Here is a 19,202-nt window from a genome sequence, read left to right as displayed (position 1 = left end):
TTTAAAGATGTGACCTATTGCATTTGTGGGTGGGCACAAGAACAAAACAATTCCCTGAGAAATTAATATCGGCATTTGTTGTAAACAATGCAGTCACCATTGATCTGACATTGGCTATCGTGTGATGGTAATAAACACTCATTCTCTTACTTATTCAGCTTTTCATTAACCAAAGTTTACCATACACATTACTGAGGGAAACTAACATTAAAAAAAATTGCAGTGACTTGACAATTTCATTAGGTCACAAGTTACTGAAACAAAAGAAAAAATTCAGGATTTAGCTAGACACTCAAGAATACAAGGTATTCTTCCATTCTCTCTCTCTGAGAAGGAGAAGCTAGGCATGTATCCAGCATATGGAATCACAAGACTTAGAGAATAAGCATGATCTACACAGGAGCTGACCTTCGTGACCCATTGACTCAGACTCCCTTACTGCCTTTCACCATTTGTACAGTAGGAGTGTGAGGATCTCAGTTATAATGGAGGCCTGAGGGAAGGGGGCTAAGGAGGACCATCTTCAGTGTATGGCGATGTTCACCAGATGCTGGAAGAGACTAAGAAGAAGAGGAAGAATGGTGGAAAGGAAAGACCTTTGAGTGGCTTCAGAAGTCTATGCCTCTTCCAAACTATCATTTTCCTCATTCTAAGAGACTGTGGTAAACTATCTCAGGGTTTGGTTTTGGAAAGAATAGAGTCATCACTTAGAGACAAATTTTAAATCTTCCATTGAATTCTTAGGTTAAAGATCACTGAGAAGCCCTCATGATGTAGGTTCTTTAAGTATGTTTGCTGGGAAATCCACCTTAATCTTTCAGTAAAAGGTGCTACACATTTGATAGAACATCCCAGAATACTCTTCTACTGATTAGTAAACGTGGAACAAGGTGAGAATCTAATTTAAAGCAAAGCATCATTCCTAGCTAATGGAGTTAACATGTTAGTTCCAGGTGTGAATTTATCAGACAGTCAGGAGCCAGTGAGCTCTTATTTCTGACACCGTTTTGTTTTTTTTTTTAATTGACAACATGTTTGTACTCTTTTCTAGGGTGATTCTGGAGGGCCTCTGGTTATTTCAGATAATAGAAATAAGTGGTATCTTCTTGGAATTGTTAGTTGGGGAATAGACTGTGGAAAAGAAAACAAGCCCGGAATTTACACCAGAGTGACTCATTATCGGGACTGGATTAAATCTAAAACTAGCATCTAATGCCACAGCCACCCCTTTATCCACCCTGGAGTGTCACACATGGCCTCTGGCAAACCTTATTCCATGTTCATCACCATGTGCATTGCCATTTAGCTCAAGATGCAAATGAGTATGTCGCAGTGACCTTCAGAAGGGGACAGACTTCCTTTTACATCATTGGAAGGGTTCCATTGACTATGAACAAAATAGATGCCATCAGCTTCACAAAGATCTACCATTCTGCAAAGTGTCTGATTACCTCCCTGCTCACCTCTGTTCTCCTACCTCATTTTTTTTTTAACTTATACTCATCTGGAAGTCAAATAAATACTAACTGTCCAGCCACCCTCTGCTTTTCTCAAGAGATGACTTCCTTCTCTGATTCCTTCACAGTTTTTGCCTTCATCAAAATCCTCACTAGCAGTTTGTTGGTCTGCTGAATGGACAGGCCACATTAGCTAGTCTAAGTCAATGGTGACATAATAATGAAGGAAACACTGGATCTGAGGCTAGGACTTAGGAGATGGCGATGAGCAAGTCCATTCTTTTTCATCTTCAGATATGCATTTAACCTTTCTCTGAAACTTTGTATTTATATTTGTACATATCTTATTTTCTTTAGACAATTTAGCTGATGTGTATTTTGAAGCTGTTCACCTATCATGTGTTTTTTAATAACATGAGATGATTCATAGATATTTCTTTGTACAAATACTTTTCCATACTTCAAAATTAAAAGTGCTTTTTCTTGTCCCTTTTATTAATGAAATGTAAATGAGCAAGAATCTAAAAGGGTTGCTTTCAGCTCAATCTCCAAGATGGGGGATGTTTCAACAGTTGTATAAATTTATTTTCAATTGTATGTTATTTTACCTTAATTCTTTTTATTTAAACAGCTTTATTTTCAACCAGGTTTAGAATAATTAAGTAGCTATAGGATGGGGAGTCAGTGTAAATGAATTCTAAGAGAATATAAACATCAGACATGTGAAGCAAAATTATCAGTAGACATTCATAAAATTCTTGAAACAAGATATCAGTAAAGATATTGTTGTTCAATATTTGAATTTACCGTTAAATAGCAGGTATGTTTTTTTCTTTTCATTTTTTTAATTAGATATTTTCTTCGTTTACATTTCAAATGCTATCCTTAAAGTCCCCCATACCCTCCTCCTGCCCTGCTCCCCTACCCACCCACTCCCACTTCTTGACCCTGGCGTTCCCATGTACTGGGGCAGGTATATCTGCAAAAGAATATTTATATAAGTCATTCAAATAATCTGGAAACATCTTTAGAATATCGTAGCCTGAATGATAAAATTGTCATTTTCATATGTATTTAGTGCACATTTTATAGTATCTCATGTGAATATAGAATAGTATCAAACCAAACTCAGACTTACTCTGTACATCCTAATCTTTGTCCTCCTTTTTATCATTGATGAGTTATCTGCTGTCTTTTTTATTTTAGTTTTGCATTAAGTAAAAGTCTTACACTGTACATATTGAAACACATTTATGATAATAAACCAAATTTGTTCTCTTTGAACTGTCACTGGGAGTGATTGCTCAATGCGCAAGTTGCTGGACTTGGTCACAGAAGCTCCTCTGTTTGGAAAGGAAAGGAGATCCTCAGAAGCACTTGGCAACATCCCTTACTTCTACCCAGGAGCTGCTTGTAGGATGCAGGTCCCCCCACACACACACACACAAACACACACACACTCTTCAGCCAAGTGCTAACAATCAAACTTGACTCCAGATGTTGCAACATGTTTCCAGAGGAGTAAGACCACCTTCAGTTGAGAACAACCACAATGAGGTCCTTAGTGAAAAGTTCATTGCAAAAGTTCATTCACTCTCCTCCGTTCTTGTCCCTGCACTTCTTGTAGGCAAGAAAAATTTCAGGTCCAAGGTTTTGTGTATAGTATGGTGTCCTTATCTCTCCCCTTGGAGTCCTGCTTGGCTACAGTAGGTGGCACTTCAGACTATATCCCCCATTGCTAGGACTTAGCTAGATTCATACCCATTGACCCTCTGGAGTCTCCTCTATCCCAAATGTCCAGCTAGTGCCAGAGATGCCCACCCCGCCTTCTCCAGTTTGACTCACTCTCCCTGCCCTCTCCCTAGAACTGATCCCTCTCTCCCGGCCCCCTTACTCTTCCCATCCCCTTTCCCATCCAGTTCCTTCCCTCCATACACCTCTAGTGACTATGTTCTTTTCTTTTCTGAATGAGATTCAAACATCCTCTCTTGGGCCCTCTTTGTTATTTAGTTTCTTTTACGTCTGTGAACATTGGTATCCTGTACTTTAAATGGATGACCAATGACTCACTCAGCTTGAGTCCCATCCCAAGGGGAATAACCAATCCCTGACATTATTAATGATACTATGTTATGGTTGCAGACAGGAGTCTACCATAACTGTCTTCTGAGAGGCTCCACATAGCAGCTGACTGAAACACATGAGGTACCATCAGTCAAATACTAGATGGAGCCTGGGGAGTCTTGCAGATTTGGGGCAAAGATTGAGAGACCTGGACAGAACAGGGACAACACGAGAAGACCAACAGAGTCAACTAACCTGGATCCTTGGGGGCTCCCTGAGACTGAACCACCAACCCTTGAGCTGGACCGAGGCCCTCTGCACATATGTAGCAGAAGTGCAACTTGGTCATCATGTGGGTCTCCCAACAACTGAGGCAGGGAATGTCTCTGAACTTCTTGCCTGTCTCTGGATCCTGTTTCTCCTCAACAGCATTTGAAAACATTTTCATTATCTTACTTTTAATAATGCCAATGCATTTAAATTCTAGTAGTGTCTATGACCATAGCACATCTACAGAATTCTAGTCAAATGCAGATCTCTTAGAAACCAAACTTGTTTTGAGGAAATTGGGCCAATATCCATTTGCAAACAATCTGCAGACAGACAGACAGATAGAAGTCAGAGAGGTACTGATACAGATATAGCAGAATTACTTTCAGGTTCCTAAGTCATGAGTAGCTTCTGCAAGTGTGGTTATGGATCAAATACATACATATAACTTAAATGATACTTACGGATTCAGCTGAGGCAGAATGACTCAGTCTGTCCACAAATGACACTGCAGAGTAGTAAAATTTACAAAGCATCATGAAGGTATAAAGGATATTTTGTGCAATATGGTAGACACTATTCAAATTTAAGATAACTTTTAAAATTTAAGTTTTATTTCCTTGTTTGGACTAATCATACAATAAGAAAGAAAAAAGAAAACTAGCCACATGTGACCGATGGCTACCATTCTGGCCACATAAGTACAGAACATGTTTGTCATCACAGAAAAGTCTAACAGATACAGCTAACATCTACTCCTAGGAAGCACCTACATGATCACTTAATCCTTCATCTAACAAATTCCTTGAACCTATATATGGATGCTCCCATAAATAAGAATGTCAGAGCTTTGTTAAAGATTCTACAAGTCTAGTGAGTTAGGAGAGTTGGAATGTTGCAGGTCCAAAGACCAATTTTCTGGGTTTATCTTTAGTCACCTTAGGAGCCATTCATTGCCTGATTGTGTGTATGAACTAGCATCCTTAGGTCTATAAGGTAAATTCCTTTAGAATGTGCTAATGTTAGATTCCCTAGACCCAAATGCTAAGAATGTCATCAGATAGCATCTGAGGTCTACAGCAGGGTCTTCCATGTTTTGTTATAACTAGCTACCTAACAGCCCATCAAAAATAATTTAAGGGCCTTCATTTGTACCTTTTTTTTTTGTTTTGTAACTATAAAAGTTTAACAAACCTGCTACCACACTGGAACATAGCTTTCTTCGAAACTTGAATTTGTATTCCCAGGTCATAGCCACTCATATTTTGTTCAGAATATACTATATCTTGTTCACTCTGAGTGAGAGCTACATGCTTGCGTCAGTGATCACCATATGTTGTATCAGGCATTCCAGATGTTGTAAGGACAGCTGTGTTCAAAACCAGTCTCTACTCTGAAAACCATGGAAAGAGTTGATGGTATCTTGATAACTGGCATTTAAAGCAGTAGGTCTCTTGGGGGAATTTGTGTTGGCTGGTATGGCCATGTTTCAATTCTTTTTCTGGTAGCCATTTGTTCCAGAAGAAAGAGAACTTTTTGAGATGTAGCAGCCTTGCCCAGTATCACATGCAAGACTGAAGTTGAAACCTCAGAAATGGAGTTTTTGATCTGCCATAGAAAAATATAAAAACATATTGGCAATTAATAGTATATTTAATATATTAACATACAACACATATTAATATATAGTATAATGGTATATAATTTGTAATTAATACATAATATATAGCATATAACACATAATATATAATATGTAACACATACAACATATAATGATATATTTAATATTTATATATACTTATTACATATTAATGTATATGTTAAATTAACAGACTATTTCTTAGCCCAGGAAGAGGTATTTATGGCAGTCAAACAAAAGAATAATAATTAATAGAGAGACGTTAAGGTGATAGAAATGCTACCTAAGCAAGCAGCTAACCCAAATAAGACAAGAACTGGATCAGCCAATCTGTTACTATGATTTTATTATTGTTAAATCTAGGAAATGGGGAAATAGAAGACTAATGAATAATACACACATAGACCAAATATGCAGCTATAGTGCCATCTTCTGGCTCATGTTATTTTACAAAATACATTCTATTAGAACTTCATGATAAAAACCTATGTAAGCTTTCCCTGTAGAAGAAAATCTAACATTCTTTCTCTTATTTTCTCGTAAGCAAATTGAAATTTAAAGTTTTTTATGTACATTATCCTATTAAATAACAAACATAAAATGTTTGCTTCTACATTTGCTATTTATTTTTTAAGTGAAATAATTTTACAATTATACAGGACATCTCAATCAAACCCAGAGGTCATGGCATTTATATACTGTTCAAATCTAAACTCTGGTCTTCTTGTCTTTGTGGGAATCACTTGAACTGCTAAGCCATCTTTCCAGCCCTGGGACTGGTTCACTCTTGAGAATTTATCAGTGTGATTCCCACTGGGAGAGCTAGTTTGTGCTAGACAGTCAGCAAATGGGAGTGAGTTGTAATAGTCACTGTGAACCTGTAAAATCTCAACCCTGGAATTCATCCGAAACCTGTTTGGTAAAACTCACCTTGGCACAGGTAATGGGCAGGCTTGGCTTTTCCTCAGTGCCAGCCAGATACAATAGCTGACTCCTATTGGGAAATGTGAAGCCATATTCCAAAATAAACACTTTGAACTTTCTCATGAGAATACTAGATGGGATAGCAGAGTCTCAGAAGTTCAAGAATGTAAAAAAAAAAAAAAAAAAAAAAAAATGGCTATCTTGCCTAAACCAATCTACAGATTCAATGCAATCCCCATAAGAATTCCAATTCAATTCTTCACCGAGTTAGAAAAGGCCATTTGCAAATTCATCTGAAATAACAAAAAACCTAGGATAGGAAAAACTATTCTCAACAATAAAAGAACCTCTGGTGGAATCACCATGCTTGACCCCAAGCTGTAGTACAGAGCAATTGTGATAAAAACTGCATGGTTACTGGTACAGCGACAGACAGGTAGATAAATGGAATAGAATTGAAGACTCAGAAATGAACCCACATACCTATGGTCACTTGATCTTTGACAAAGGGAGCTAAAACCATCCAGTGGAAAGAAGACAGCATTTTCAACAAATGGTGCTGGCACAACTGGCAGTTAGCATGTAGAAGAATGTGAATTGATCCATTCTTACCTCTTTGTACAAAGCCCAAGTCTAAGTGGATCAAAGAACTCCACATAAAACCAGAGACACGGGAACTTATAGAGGAGAAAGTGGGGGAAAATCTCAAACATATAGGTACGGGGGGGGGAGGAGGGGGGGAAATACCTGAACGGAACACCAATGGCTTGTGCCGTAAGATCAAGAATTAACAAATGAAACCTCATAAAATTGCACATCTTCTGTAAGGCAAAGGATGTTGTCAATAAGACAAAAAGGCAACCAACAGATGAGGAAAAGATCTTTGCCAATCCTATATCTGATAGAGGGCTAATATACAAAATATACAAAGAATTCAAGAACTTAGACTCCATAAAAACCAAATAAAAAATGGGGTACAGAGCTAAACAAAGAATTCTCAACAGAGGAATACCAAATGGCTGAGAAGCGCCTAAAAAAATGTTCAACATCCTTAAACATTAGAGAAATGCAAATCAAAACAACCCTGAGATTCCACCTCACACCACTCAGAATGACTAAGATCAAAAACTCAGGTGACAGCAGATGCTGGCGAGGATGTGGAGAAAGAGGGACACTCCTCCATTGTTGGTGGAATTGCAAGCTGGTACAATCACTCTGGAAATCAGTTTGGTTGTTCCTCAGAAAACTGGACAAAGTACTACCAGAAGATCCAGCAATACCATTCCTGGGCATATACCCAGAAGATGCTCCAACTTGTAATAAGGACACATGCTCCACTATGTTCATAGCAGCCTTATTTATAATAACCAGAAGCAGGAAAGAACCCAGATGCCCCTCAACAGAGGAATGGATACAGAAAATGTGGTACATTTACACAATGGAGTACTACTCAGCTATTAAAACCAATGAATTCATGAAATTCCTAGGCAAATGGATGAATTTGGAGGATATTATCATAAGTGAGGTAACCCAATCACAAAACAACACACATGATATGCACTCACTGATAAGTGGATTTTAGCCCAGAAGCTCAGAATACCCAAGATACAATCTGTAAAACACATGAAACTCAAGAAAAAGGAAAAGCAAAGTATGGATACTTTGATCTTTCTTAGAAGGGGGAACAAAATACCCATGGAAGGAGTTACAGAGACAAGGTTTGGAGCAGAGACTGAAGGAATGACTAGCCAGAGACTGCCCCACCTGGGGATCCATCCCATAAACAACCACAAAACCCAGACACTATTGCAGATGCAAACAAGAGCTTGCTGACAGAAGCCTGATATAGCTGTCTCCTGAAAGGCTCTGTCAGTGCCTGACTAGCACAGTAGTTGATGCCCACAGTCATCCATTAGACAGAGCACATGGTCCCCAATGAAGGAGCTAGAGAAAGTACCCAAGGAGCTGAAGGGGTTTTCAGATCCCTAGGAGGAACAACAATATGAAGTAACCAGCAACCCCAGAACTCCCTGGAACTAAACCACCAATCAAAGAAAACACACATTGAGGGACTTGTGGCTCTAGATGCATATGTAGCAGAGGATGTCCTAGTTGGTCATCAATGGGAAGAGAGGCCCTTGGTTCTGTGAAAGTTCTATGCCCTAGTATAAGAAAATGCCTGGACCAGAAAGTCGGGGTGGGTGGGTTGGGGAGTAGGGGTAGTAGGGAGAAGATAGGGAATTTTCTGAGGGGAAACTAGGAAGGGGGATAACATTTGAAATGTAAATGAAGAAAATATCTAATTAAAATGAAAAAAAAGTTTAAAAAACAAGATATCAATAATTAAATAGATGAGGAAATATGTCACCTTGCTCACCTTGATCAAGAATGAGGATGAGGCTGACAGCAAGACGGGAATTATTAGACCATGACCAGAATAGAAACAAGAAACTATGATTGGTGATTGGTAGCCACACAGTTGCAACTAATGATTATATTAATGAACTGGGACTTTTAAATGATGAGCTCTGTAGGGAGGAAAAGATAAAATATGTAAACGAAGTTTAAATTTTTCAAAGGTAAGAAAGACAGACACAGAAATACCAAGGCCCTTCTAAGAGCCTCAGAGGCTGGATCGATGGCTCAGTAGTTACTCTTGCTGCTGTGTTGCTTGTATTACTTAGTCACCATTCTGTTCTGTGATAAAAAGTCCATGACATAGAGTGACTGGAGGATAAAAGCTCTATTTTCATCTATGGTACCAAGAATACAGAATTCCTGACAAAGAAAGCATAGCAGAAACCACATGTAGAGAGGTCAAATCTCATCATCACGCTGAGAGGAGTTGGGAGAGTGGGGGGGGGGAGAAGAGCAGGAAGTGGGGCTATAATATCTTAAGACCAATCCCCAGAGATCTACTTCCATCAGCAACACTGCATTTTCTCCAGGCACTATAACCTGCCAGAATAGTGCCACCTTCGAGGAACTACTTGCTTAAAAACATGAGTCTGGTGGTGGTGGCATTTCTCATTCAAACCACTGCAAATGTCAGATTCCATGTCTTGAAAATTACTGTCCCTCTAGTTAGCAAATTCTTGTTTATACAGTTATCTACTCTCTCAAGCAAACAGTCCCAAAACCACTGTCAAGAGTAGAAATATTAATTGACTATTACAGTCCTTTTAATACCTACTTACTCCTTTTCATCATCAAAGTACGTGATAGCTAAGTTACTGACCTAGGTTATTGTCAGTTGAGAAGTGTATCAGACTTGAGGGAAGGGGATTGTCAGAAGGATTAAAATGCCAGCTCTTGCTTAGGGACAGTTATACAACTATAAATCTTGAGGATTCTGAGACTCAACAGAGCAAACCACTGAGATAGATCATGCAGTTGTGCTGTCTTAGGTTTCAGGCTCCTTAGCTTTCACCACTCCCTTCCCAGGACTCGGACCCAAGCACAGCAGATGTTTGCTCTGACTACACATCAAATTTCTGCAAGCTATTCGATCATCAGGCTTCTGCTTAGCTGTGATCTGAGTTTTGATAAACAACTCTTAAACATGGAATTTAACTGATTTGTTAGGTTTTTTAAAAAAAATATTAAATTTTAATCAACACATATTTGTACATATTTAGTAGGTATAATGAGATGTCTAGATCCAATACATTTATTGCATAACAATTGATCACAGCAACAATTGTGCCATCACCTTACATTTTCATCATTTATCTATGATGAGCACATTCAAAATCTTCTATTGTCTAACTACTCTATTGTTACCTGTATTTACTGTCATTGACAACAAGAAATTATGCCTGCCAAAATGTATCATTGTATTCATAGATGTGCATTTTACTATATCCTTCCCATCTCTTTCCTCAGTCTCTGTTAACTACTTCTATCCTCAATTCTTATTAGATGGACTATATATTCCACAAACATGTTTCCATCCCCATGCAGCACAGCAAAGGAATTTGAGATGAACCTATTATTTTTCCATCTTTCCAACAGGCACTCTTGGCTCCCAGTCTTCATCTGCCTGGATCATTGTAACTTGCAAAGGTGTCTCAGTTTCTCTTTTGTTGCTCTGATGAAATGCTCTGACAAAGTATCTTAAGGGAAGAAAGGCTATTTTAGTTCACAATTCAAGGCAGTCCAGCATAGCAGAGAAATACATGCAGCAGGAGCTGGGAACAGAGATTAATCAGTGAGCTGTAGATACAGGGTTCTATCCTTTTTCCCTCTGTCTATTTACAAAGTTGCAGATTCCATTCATGGAATGAGTTCCACAACCCGATGTCTTTCCAACTCAGGAAATATTACAAAGATGATGGCTCACATATGCACCCAGAAGCCCACATCCCAGATATTTCTAGATTCTGTTGAGTTGGTAATATTAGCCATAACCACTCCATAAATGTCAACTTGAAACTAAAACACATCACTTTTAATTTATAACCTATTATAGAAACTTGAAAATGGAAAAGGAATTCCATCCAACATAAAAAATTCCAATAGTCTTTAACAATTTCCACCCTCTAAAACTCCAAAGACTCTTAACTATGACCCTTTTTATAAAAACATAAACATTTACGGACTCCCAAGATATACTGATACAATGTAACCATTCCTGTTTTAAGGTAGGAGAAGAAGGGCAGAGCAAGATATAATGACACAAAAGGAAAAGCAGACTCTGCACAGCAAACATGAAATACTGAAGCTCTGCATCCACCTAGGGATGGTACTGTAATCAGCTGGGCTCTAAAAGGCTTGGCATCCTTCCTCCCAGCTCTGCTGCTGTGCTGGCTGGTTTTATGTCAACTAGACACAGCTAGAGTCACCAGAAAGGAGGGAACCTCAATTGAGAAAATGCCTCCATAAGATTTGTCTATAAAGTATCTTCTTGACTAATGATTGATAGGGCAGAGCCCTATCAATGGTGCCATCCCTGGGCTGGTGGTCCTACAATTTATAAGAAAGCAGGCTGGGCAAGCCATGGGAAGCAAGCCAGGAAGCAGCACTGCTCCATGGCCTCTATATAGGTCCTTCTTCCAGGTTCCAGCCCTGCTTGAGTTCCTGTCCTGACTTCTTTCAATGATGAACAATGATTAGAAGTATAAATCAAATAAACCCTTTCTTCCCGAACTTGCGTTTGGTCATAATGTTTCATCATAGTAAGAGTAACCCTAACTAAGACAGCTGCCTTTTGTACTCATAGACTCTCACCTAGGTTGTCTCCATTCTATTGCTATAGTTCTTGGTATATGCTATATGGTACTGGCACTTCCAGTATCCTGGAGTCTCCGTGTAACCCGGATTCAAATTCACAGTTGTATTTAATGGCTTTTTTCCTGGAAGTTCAACCCTACCACACATGGCCTGACCTCATGAGGATTTCCTTACCCTCATGATCTTTCATCATATCGACAAAGCCAGTACCACAGGAATGGCATTGCTACACTCCAGAGAAATTGCCATATCAATATCTGTACACTGATGCTATGGAAACAGGTTCCTAGACATTGGCTTTTGAAAAAAAAGAGAACCTCTTATTTTTAGGCTTTATTCTCTTTTAATATATATCTTTTGAGAATTCTGTTCATAAGTTCTTTATTTACATCTTCTCCACTCGTCCTTTTCCCTTCCCATTTCCCCTCCCCTCAAACTTGATCTCAAACTCATGGCTTCTTCTACAATTATTATTGTTACACGCACACACATGCAGAACTTAGTGAGTCTGTCTACCATTTTTCATATATACATGTGTTCAGGGCTTACCAGCTGGGACTCAGATTGAATAACCTATCAGTTGTCCCGTTCCTGAAGAACACTTTTTTTATCCTTCCCTGACATCCATGAATTGCTTATAGTTCATCTATGGGTTGGATCTTGTGACACGTCCCCCTTTTATATTGGCATGTCAAGTTTATGGTCATTATGCCTTGTATAAACAACCACGTGATTGCAAATTCACTGGGGGAAGCTTCCCTATTATAGTTAGAAGTCATCTAACTTTTAGCAGGCACTCTTGCCCTCTGGCTCTTAGAATATTTCCATGACTCTCCATTTCTGGGCTTTTATTGGTGCATATACAGCACCTGGTTGTAATATGGTCATCCTTCAGTCACTCGGTGTCTGCATTATAACCAGTTGTGAACCTTGGTAGCAGCTTCTGTCTGCTACAGAAACAAGCCTCTCTGGTAAGGCCTGTCCTGGCTAGTTTTATGTCATCTTGACACAAGCCAGACATTTTGAAATAGAGAACCTCAATTAAGACAATTCCCCTACTAGATTGGCCTGTGGTGCATTTTCTTGATTTCACAAAGGAAGGCCCAAGTCACTGAGTAGTACCACACCTTGGATGATGGTCCTAAGTACTGTAAGAAAGCAGGCTCAACAAGCCATGGGAAGGAAGCCAGTAGACAGTGATCCTACTGTGATGGACTATGTCCTTTTCCTGCCTTGAGTTCCTGCCTTGGCTTCCCTCAGGGATAGATTTATATGTTATAAGGTGAAATTAAACCCTTTATTCCCTAAGTTACTTTTGGTCATGTTTTATCACAGTAATTGAAACCCTAAGTGATGGAGGTGAGGAGAGCTACACTTATTGGTGACTGTAAGAAGAAATATTTATAATACAACATGAAATTATATCAACTTAGGGACTAAATGACTATGACCCCTCCAACCAAAAGTAATTGGCTAAGTTTACAGTACCTAACTTGAATCCCCTTCCGACTGAACGGGTAGAACTTCCAATGAGACAGTTATTGGCTACCTCTAAGATAAAACTGTCTCTGTCCTGCCCCTGAGTACATCTTGCTTGCCTGGTCATTGTTATGGTCTTGAACACAGCCAAAGGAAAGCTTCCTTTATAAACTTACATAAAAATACACATGTAACAAAAATAAGCTTTCCTTATTTAAATGAATTTGTCTGTTCACAAGGTGAAGCCTTCAATGGGTGGGGTTTTGTCACCAAGACATTCTATTGTCCTAATGTAGCATGGGCTATTTTTCTTCCCCTAAGGATGATCGCTTGAACAAGGACAGTGCCCCATCACACCAGGCCAAACACAATCCTGTCTTCAGAGCTCTTCTGTCAGTAATAGAAATAATAATAATAATAATAATAATAATAATAATAATAATAATAATGAAATAATAATCCATTATCTTCAAATTCAACCTTATTTAACTTTTCAGGACATCAGCACAATGAAACCAGATTATCGGCCAACATACCATATGAATGGATGAACTCCAGCTAGCATTCTTGTTCCCCTCTGAAACCTCATGAGCCAAGCCTCCACTCTCCATGTCTCTCTCACCATTCCTGTCTTCAAGGATCCTACGATAACGGCCCCTTAGAGCTGTCCTCACTCCAAATTCCGTATACGGATTTGTGTGTGTGTGTGTGTGTGTGTGTGTGTGTATACACATATATACATATATATGTACATATACATGCATGCATACATATATATATATATGTATGTATGTATTTATATATGCACACAAACACATAAGCACACACATGTGTGTATTCATGTATGTACAACTTGTTGGCTGCACTCATTATAGCTCACAGTTCAAGGTACAATGGACATGACAGGGAAGTGAAATCAATGGGAGCATGAAGCTGCTGGTCATACTGCATCCATAATCGCCAGCTGAAGGCAGCAAATGCATGCTGATTCTGGGTTCCCTCCTCTAGTAACATGGTCTAGGATCCCAGCCAAGAACTGCCAGCAGCCAGAGTGGGAAGAACTTCCCACATCAATTAATACAATGAAGATAATATCCTCCAGACATACCCAGAGGCATTGATGGCAGTTGATTATAGATTCTGTGAAGTTGACACTAATCATCCACAAAAGTTGACCCTATACCCAGAAGCACCAGGCAGTTTCCCAAGGCCCTTGCTGATGAGATAGTCAGCGACTTACTCTTTAGAGAAATCTGACTGAAGCCAGAGTGGAGTATTGCATAGCACTCAGCAGACAAGCAGAGTAATGTAGGGAAGGATGGCGAACTTTCATGGACGCTGGTATAACAGATGCTGCTTATCGCGTGGCCAGAGAATCGGTACTATTCCATATCATGTGTTAAGGTTCAAACTCTCTCTCCGTGCATTTCCTTCACCGTAACAATGAGCTGCCTCTGTCTTTACTTGTTCCAGGGAGGAGAAAACTTTTTTTTTCGTCTTGGACAAACATCCCAAGGTTGTTAGATTAAGCCCAAAGGGATTACCTTGCAAAAGGATTACCTTTGAACTCTACAAAGTAAACAACCAGATCTCATCTCTCAGTGTTGCTGCAATTAAAACAAAGGTTTTGCACAGTAATCTTTTCTTTCGTATTCATAACAAAAGTGTTTGTAGCAAGTGCTACTACTTACACTAACTGGAAACCCTAATGCATTAACAAGAATTCCCATCTTGTTCTAGTTAATGAAACGTGGAAACAGAAGAGTGCTAGGCAGATATTATTTTTACATCATTATTAGGCCATATCCTAGTGTTTTCAGGGAACAAGGAAAGCAAGCTTCTCCTGAAGTTTCAAGGACACAAGACTTCACAGTCATCATCTCTCAGAAGATTCCAGAATGCTGAGTAAGTGGGATTGCAGTACACCCTGCCTGCTTCAGTTCAAACTGCTTTAGTGTGATCAATAGATTTAGCTTTAGAATAAAACTTTTAGAGCAGTGACTCAAACATGCAATCATCCCCATTAGAGAATTGCTAACAACTGTAATTTATCATCCCAAGAGGACTTTTAGAATGTGTTACCCACATTAATATTAATAGGAAAAAAGAAAGGGTATAGATTCTTAAATAAAAATAAGAGACATTTTGAAACACTTAGCATTATGACAGTTAGTAGGACATGTGACAGTTAGTAGGACAAGTGGAGTCTGAGAAAGAGTTGTAAGTGGTAGGCTGTGTTGAATGCATGCCTCTTCCCAGAGCCAATTTTAAAAGATCTGGGAGAATACTTTGTTTCTTCTTTTGTCTTGTCTTTCTGTGAACATAAAGAAATCACTGATAAACAAAACCAAGAAACTAAAAAGTAAATAAAAAAAATAGCAAAACACAAACAAATAAAAACCAGAAGACGTTAGAGAACATACAAGACAAACATCAGAAAATTATGATAACCAACGTGGAAGGGGAGTAATCTGATTTCTAGAGTTTCCACAGCATAATATTTTATGTCTATTCTTCAATGAGAAAAATATAAGAAGTATGGTGTGTTCACAGGGAAAACAAAGATTAATAGAAACAATTCCTCAGGAAAAAATGGACATAGGGATTACTAGTCAGTGACTTTTAATCACCTTAATGACTTTTGGGCAGAAATAGAATTTATACCAAAATTCATATAGAATTTCAAGGAATCTAGACTATCCCAAATGTGTTTATGATGCAAAGATGAAGATTTATACCTCTGAATTTTGAAACCTGATGCAAATCTAATCAAGGGTGTAGGGCTGGAACCATAGAGATGGCTCAGCAGGGATGAACCTGCACAACTCTTGCAGAGAAGCTGAGTCACAACCTGAGCACCATGAAATAGCTCACAGCCTTCTGGAACTTCAGTTCTGAGGGGTCTCATGTTCCCTTCTGATCTCAGCAGGCATTGTGTTCACACACACAGATACAGACACACACACACATACACACACACACACACACAGAGAGAGAGAGAGAGAGAGAGAGAGAGAGAGAGAGAGAGAGAAAGAGAGAGAGAGAGAGAGAGAGAGAGAGAGAGAAGACTTAAAAATTATATATATATTTTTTAATTAATTAATTAATTTTTACACTCCATATTTTATTCCCCATCCACCCTTTGACTGCTCCACATCCCACACCTCCTCCCCACACCCCTGTCTCCACGTGGATGCCCCCATCCCCCACCCCACCTGACCTCTAAACTCCCTGAGGCCTCCAGTCTCTTGAGGATTGAGTGCATCTTCTCTGACTGGACCCAGACCGGGAAGTCCTCTGCTGTATGTGTGTTGGGAGCCTCATTTCAGCTAGTGTATGCAGTCTGCTTGGTGGTCCAGTGTTTGAGAGCTCTTGGGGGTCCAGATTAATTGAGACTGCTGGTCCTCCTCCTCAGCTTCTTTCAGCCTTTCCCTAACTGAGCAACAGGGGTCAGTTGCTTCTGTCCATTGGTTGGGTGAAAATATCTGCCTCTGACTCTTTAAGCTGCTTGTTGGATCTTCTGGAGTGAGGTCATGCTAGGTCCCTGAGTGCAAGCCAGGTATAGTGATACAAGCATTTATTCTTAATGTTTTAAAGACAGAAGCAGGTGTACCACTGCAAGTCTGAGTCCAGCCTGTCCTACATAGTTAGTTTCAAGACAGCCAAAGCTTTATAACAAGACTGATCTAAAGAGTCCAGTCCTAGAAGAAAGACAGTAGACACATAAACTAGTGAATGGGAATAGAAGCCATCAATGCATAAAGGATCTAATATTTTCTACAAATAGCATTAATTGTAAAATCTAGATTCCACATGCAAATTAACATAATTATTAACATAATTGTACCATTTAACTTATGTCACATACAAATATTAACTCCAGTGGGATCAAAGGCCTAAGGCAAGAGTTAAAGGATACATGAAGGATTTTGAGAGAAACCATCATACAAAAACTTCTTGACATTTGATTTGGCAGCAGATTTTTTTTTGAACTTCTTACCAAAGTGATCGATAACCAAAGAACAAACATGAAAGTTGCATTACATCAAGATTTAAAGCATCTATGCATGGAAGCAGACGAGTTGGCTCCTCAAAAATGAAACACAAATTATCGTACACTCTGGCCACTACATTTCTGGGTGTATGTCCAAAATAATTAAAAGCGGCACTCAAAGAGTAATTTCTATACTCATGTTCACACCAGAATCATTTACAACCGAAAAAGATAGACATAGGCCTACAGACTAAGAGATGAACAGATAGACAAACCATAAGCAAAGAATACATACCCTCTATTATAACATAGATGTACCTTGGAAATTTTATGTTAAATGAAATCATTCAATTATGGTGAGGCACACACGACTCCACCTCAATGAGGCAAGATGAATAGTCAGATTACACTATTTATAATTACTTGACTGGTTGATTAATTAGTACTAATTAATTTAAATTAATAATTATACAGTGCTATAGAGGCTGTATAATTGAGAAATTGTAGTTTCTGAGTGTTGGAGTTGTAAAGGAATGGGGATTTATTGCTGAGTGCATCCCGAGTGCCAGTTTGGGAAGAAGAAAAAAACTCAGGAGGCAGACAGTTGTAATGGTTGCAAGATATCTTAGATGTGAATCTGCATATTTCAGAGAATATGTGCTGACAGTTTATAGTATGTTTTATGTTTTACATATATGTATTTTCCAATAACATATAAAACTAAAAGCAAAAGAAAAGGAGAGGCAGAGGAGAGAGTAGTAGATGTAGGCAGAGGCTGGAGCCACGACACACAAGACAAGGGATGCTCACTCTCTTCAGTGCTAGAAGATACAAGCAGAGGTTAGGACTGATGCTACAAATCTGCAGTTCCAGTCACCTGCGAATCTAAAGCAGATCAGTGATAACTCGAGGGCTTGTCTCGGCTACAGTAAAAATTCAAGAGTAGCCTGGGTACTTTAACAAGACCTTGTGTTAATTTTTTTTTTAGAGTAAAGCAAGATTGTTATATAGCTCATTGGTAGAGCAATAGTCTTGCATTTATGTAGTCATTAATTCAACAATTAGTTCCTCAATAAAAACAAAAACAAGTAATGAGACTTCTAGAGACCACAGCCTCATTGACACCTTGATTTGGGATGTACGGTCTTGATAATGGTGAATGAATATCTTTTAATTTTTAATATTGAAGGCATTTCTGTTCTCAATCTTTTAGTCTGTATTTTAAGTAGTTAAGTGGTTGTGACTTTACAGGCATGTATCATCACACCTGACTTTATTGCTAACTTGCCATATTTGTAGTAATTTGCTAAGGTGGTCACCGTGACGTAGGAGTTAGTAAAGAGGGGGCATAGAAAGAATGAAGGAGTGATTGGCAGAGAAATACGAAAGAGGGGTGTGCAGTTGCCACCCAGGAGGGAGGGTGACTAGGCAGAGGGGACAGAGTGAGTGCATGAAATCATGGAGCCTACTGTAAATTCTGCCTATCTGCTCTAGAAGGCGGCTGATGATGAATCACAGAAACTCAAGTTTGTCAAAAGTTACCTTTCACCGAAAGAGTACAAAGGGAAAGAAATGAAGGCCCCATTCTTATACCTAAGATGTTAATGTGACCAAACAGCATGCAAGCATGTGCAGTTTGACTAGGTGAAAGAATCTGTTTATTCATTTTAGGTTTTTTCCAGTCTGATAAATGCCAAATGCACATGTTACTGCTTATTACATTAGGTCATTCTTAAAGTCTCATTTGAAATGCATTTATTTGCCTGTATTTTAATAGTAGGCACTTAAAATCAATGATTAGTGTATTGATTATTATAATACTTTATCTTTATGATAAATTAGCACTATACACTGATAGGTTCACTATATCCTGAAACTTGAAGATAAAAATGCTTTTCAACCAGAATTGCACGATTATTTCTTGCTGAGCACTTTTATATTGTTATTTCTAAGCTGTTCACATGCCTACAAACAATCTGCTTTAGAGCCTTAATCCTTGCACATTCCTAATAAATTTCTGATTTAGTGTAACCACTTACAGTAAGTTACCTTACCTGGAACCACTTTCTTCTTTAACAAAAGTAGTCGATACAAAAGAGAGAAGAGAGAGAGAGAAAGAGACAGAAAGAAAGAAAGAAAGAAA

General features: G+C 38.7%; 1 protein-coding gene across 1 annotated transcript in view; it reads left to right on the top strand.

The window, feature by feature from the left end:
- Tmprss11g (transmembrane protease, serine 11g) overlaps positions 1 to 2,735 on the top strand; it is a 32,724-nt gene extending 29,989 nt beyond the window's left edge. The window contains exon 10 of the mRNA NM_177162.4: positions 1,052 to 2,735. Coding sequence (NP_796136.2) covers positions 1,052 to 1,213 — 162 coding nt within the window. The 3' untranslated portion in view covers positions 1,214 to 2,735. The remainder of the gene's footprint in view (positions 1 to 1,051) is intronic.
- Positions 2,736 to 19,202: the final 16,467 nt, after the last annotated feature.

The sequence above is a fragment of the Mus musculus genome, chromosome 5, assembly GCF_000001635.26.
Source record: "Mus musculus strain C57BL/6J chromosome 5, GRCm38.p6 C57BL/6J".
Taxonomy (NCBI): Eukaryota; Metazoa; Chordata; class Mammalia; order Rodentia; family Muridae; genus Mus; species Mus musculus.
The sequence above is the reverse complement of the archived record's forward strand: the minus strand, read 5'-3'. Positions and strand labels throughout refer to the sequence as shown.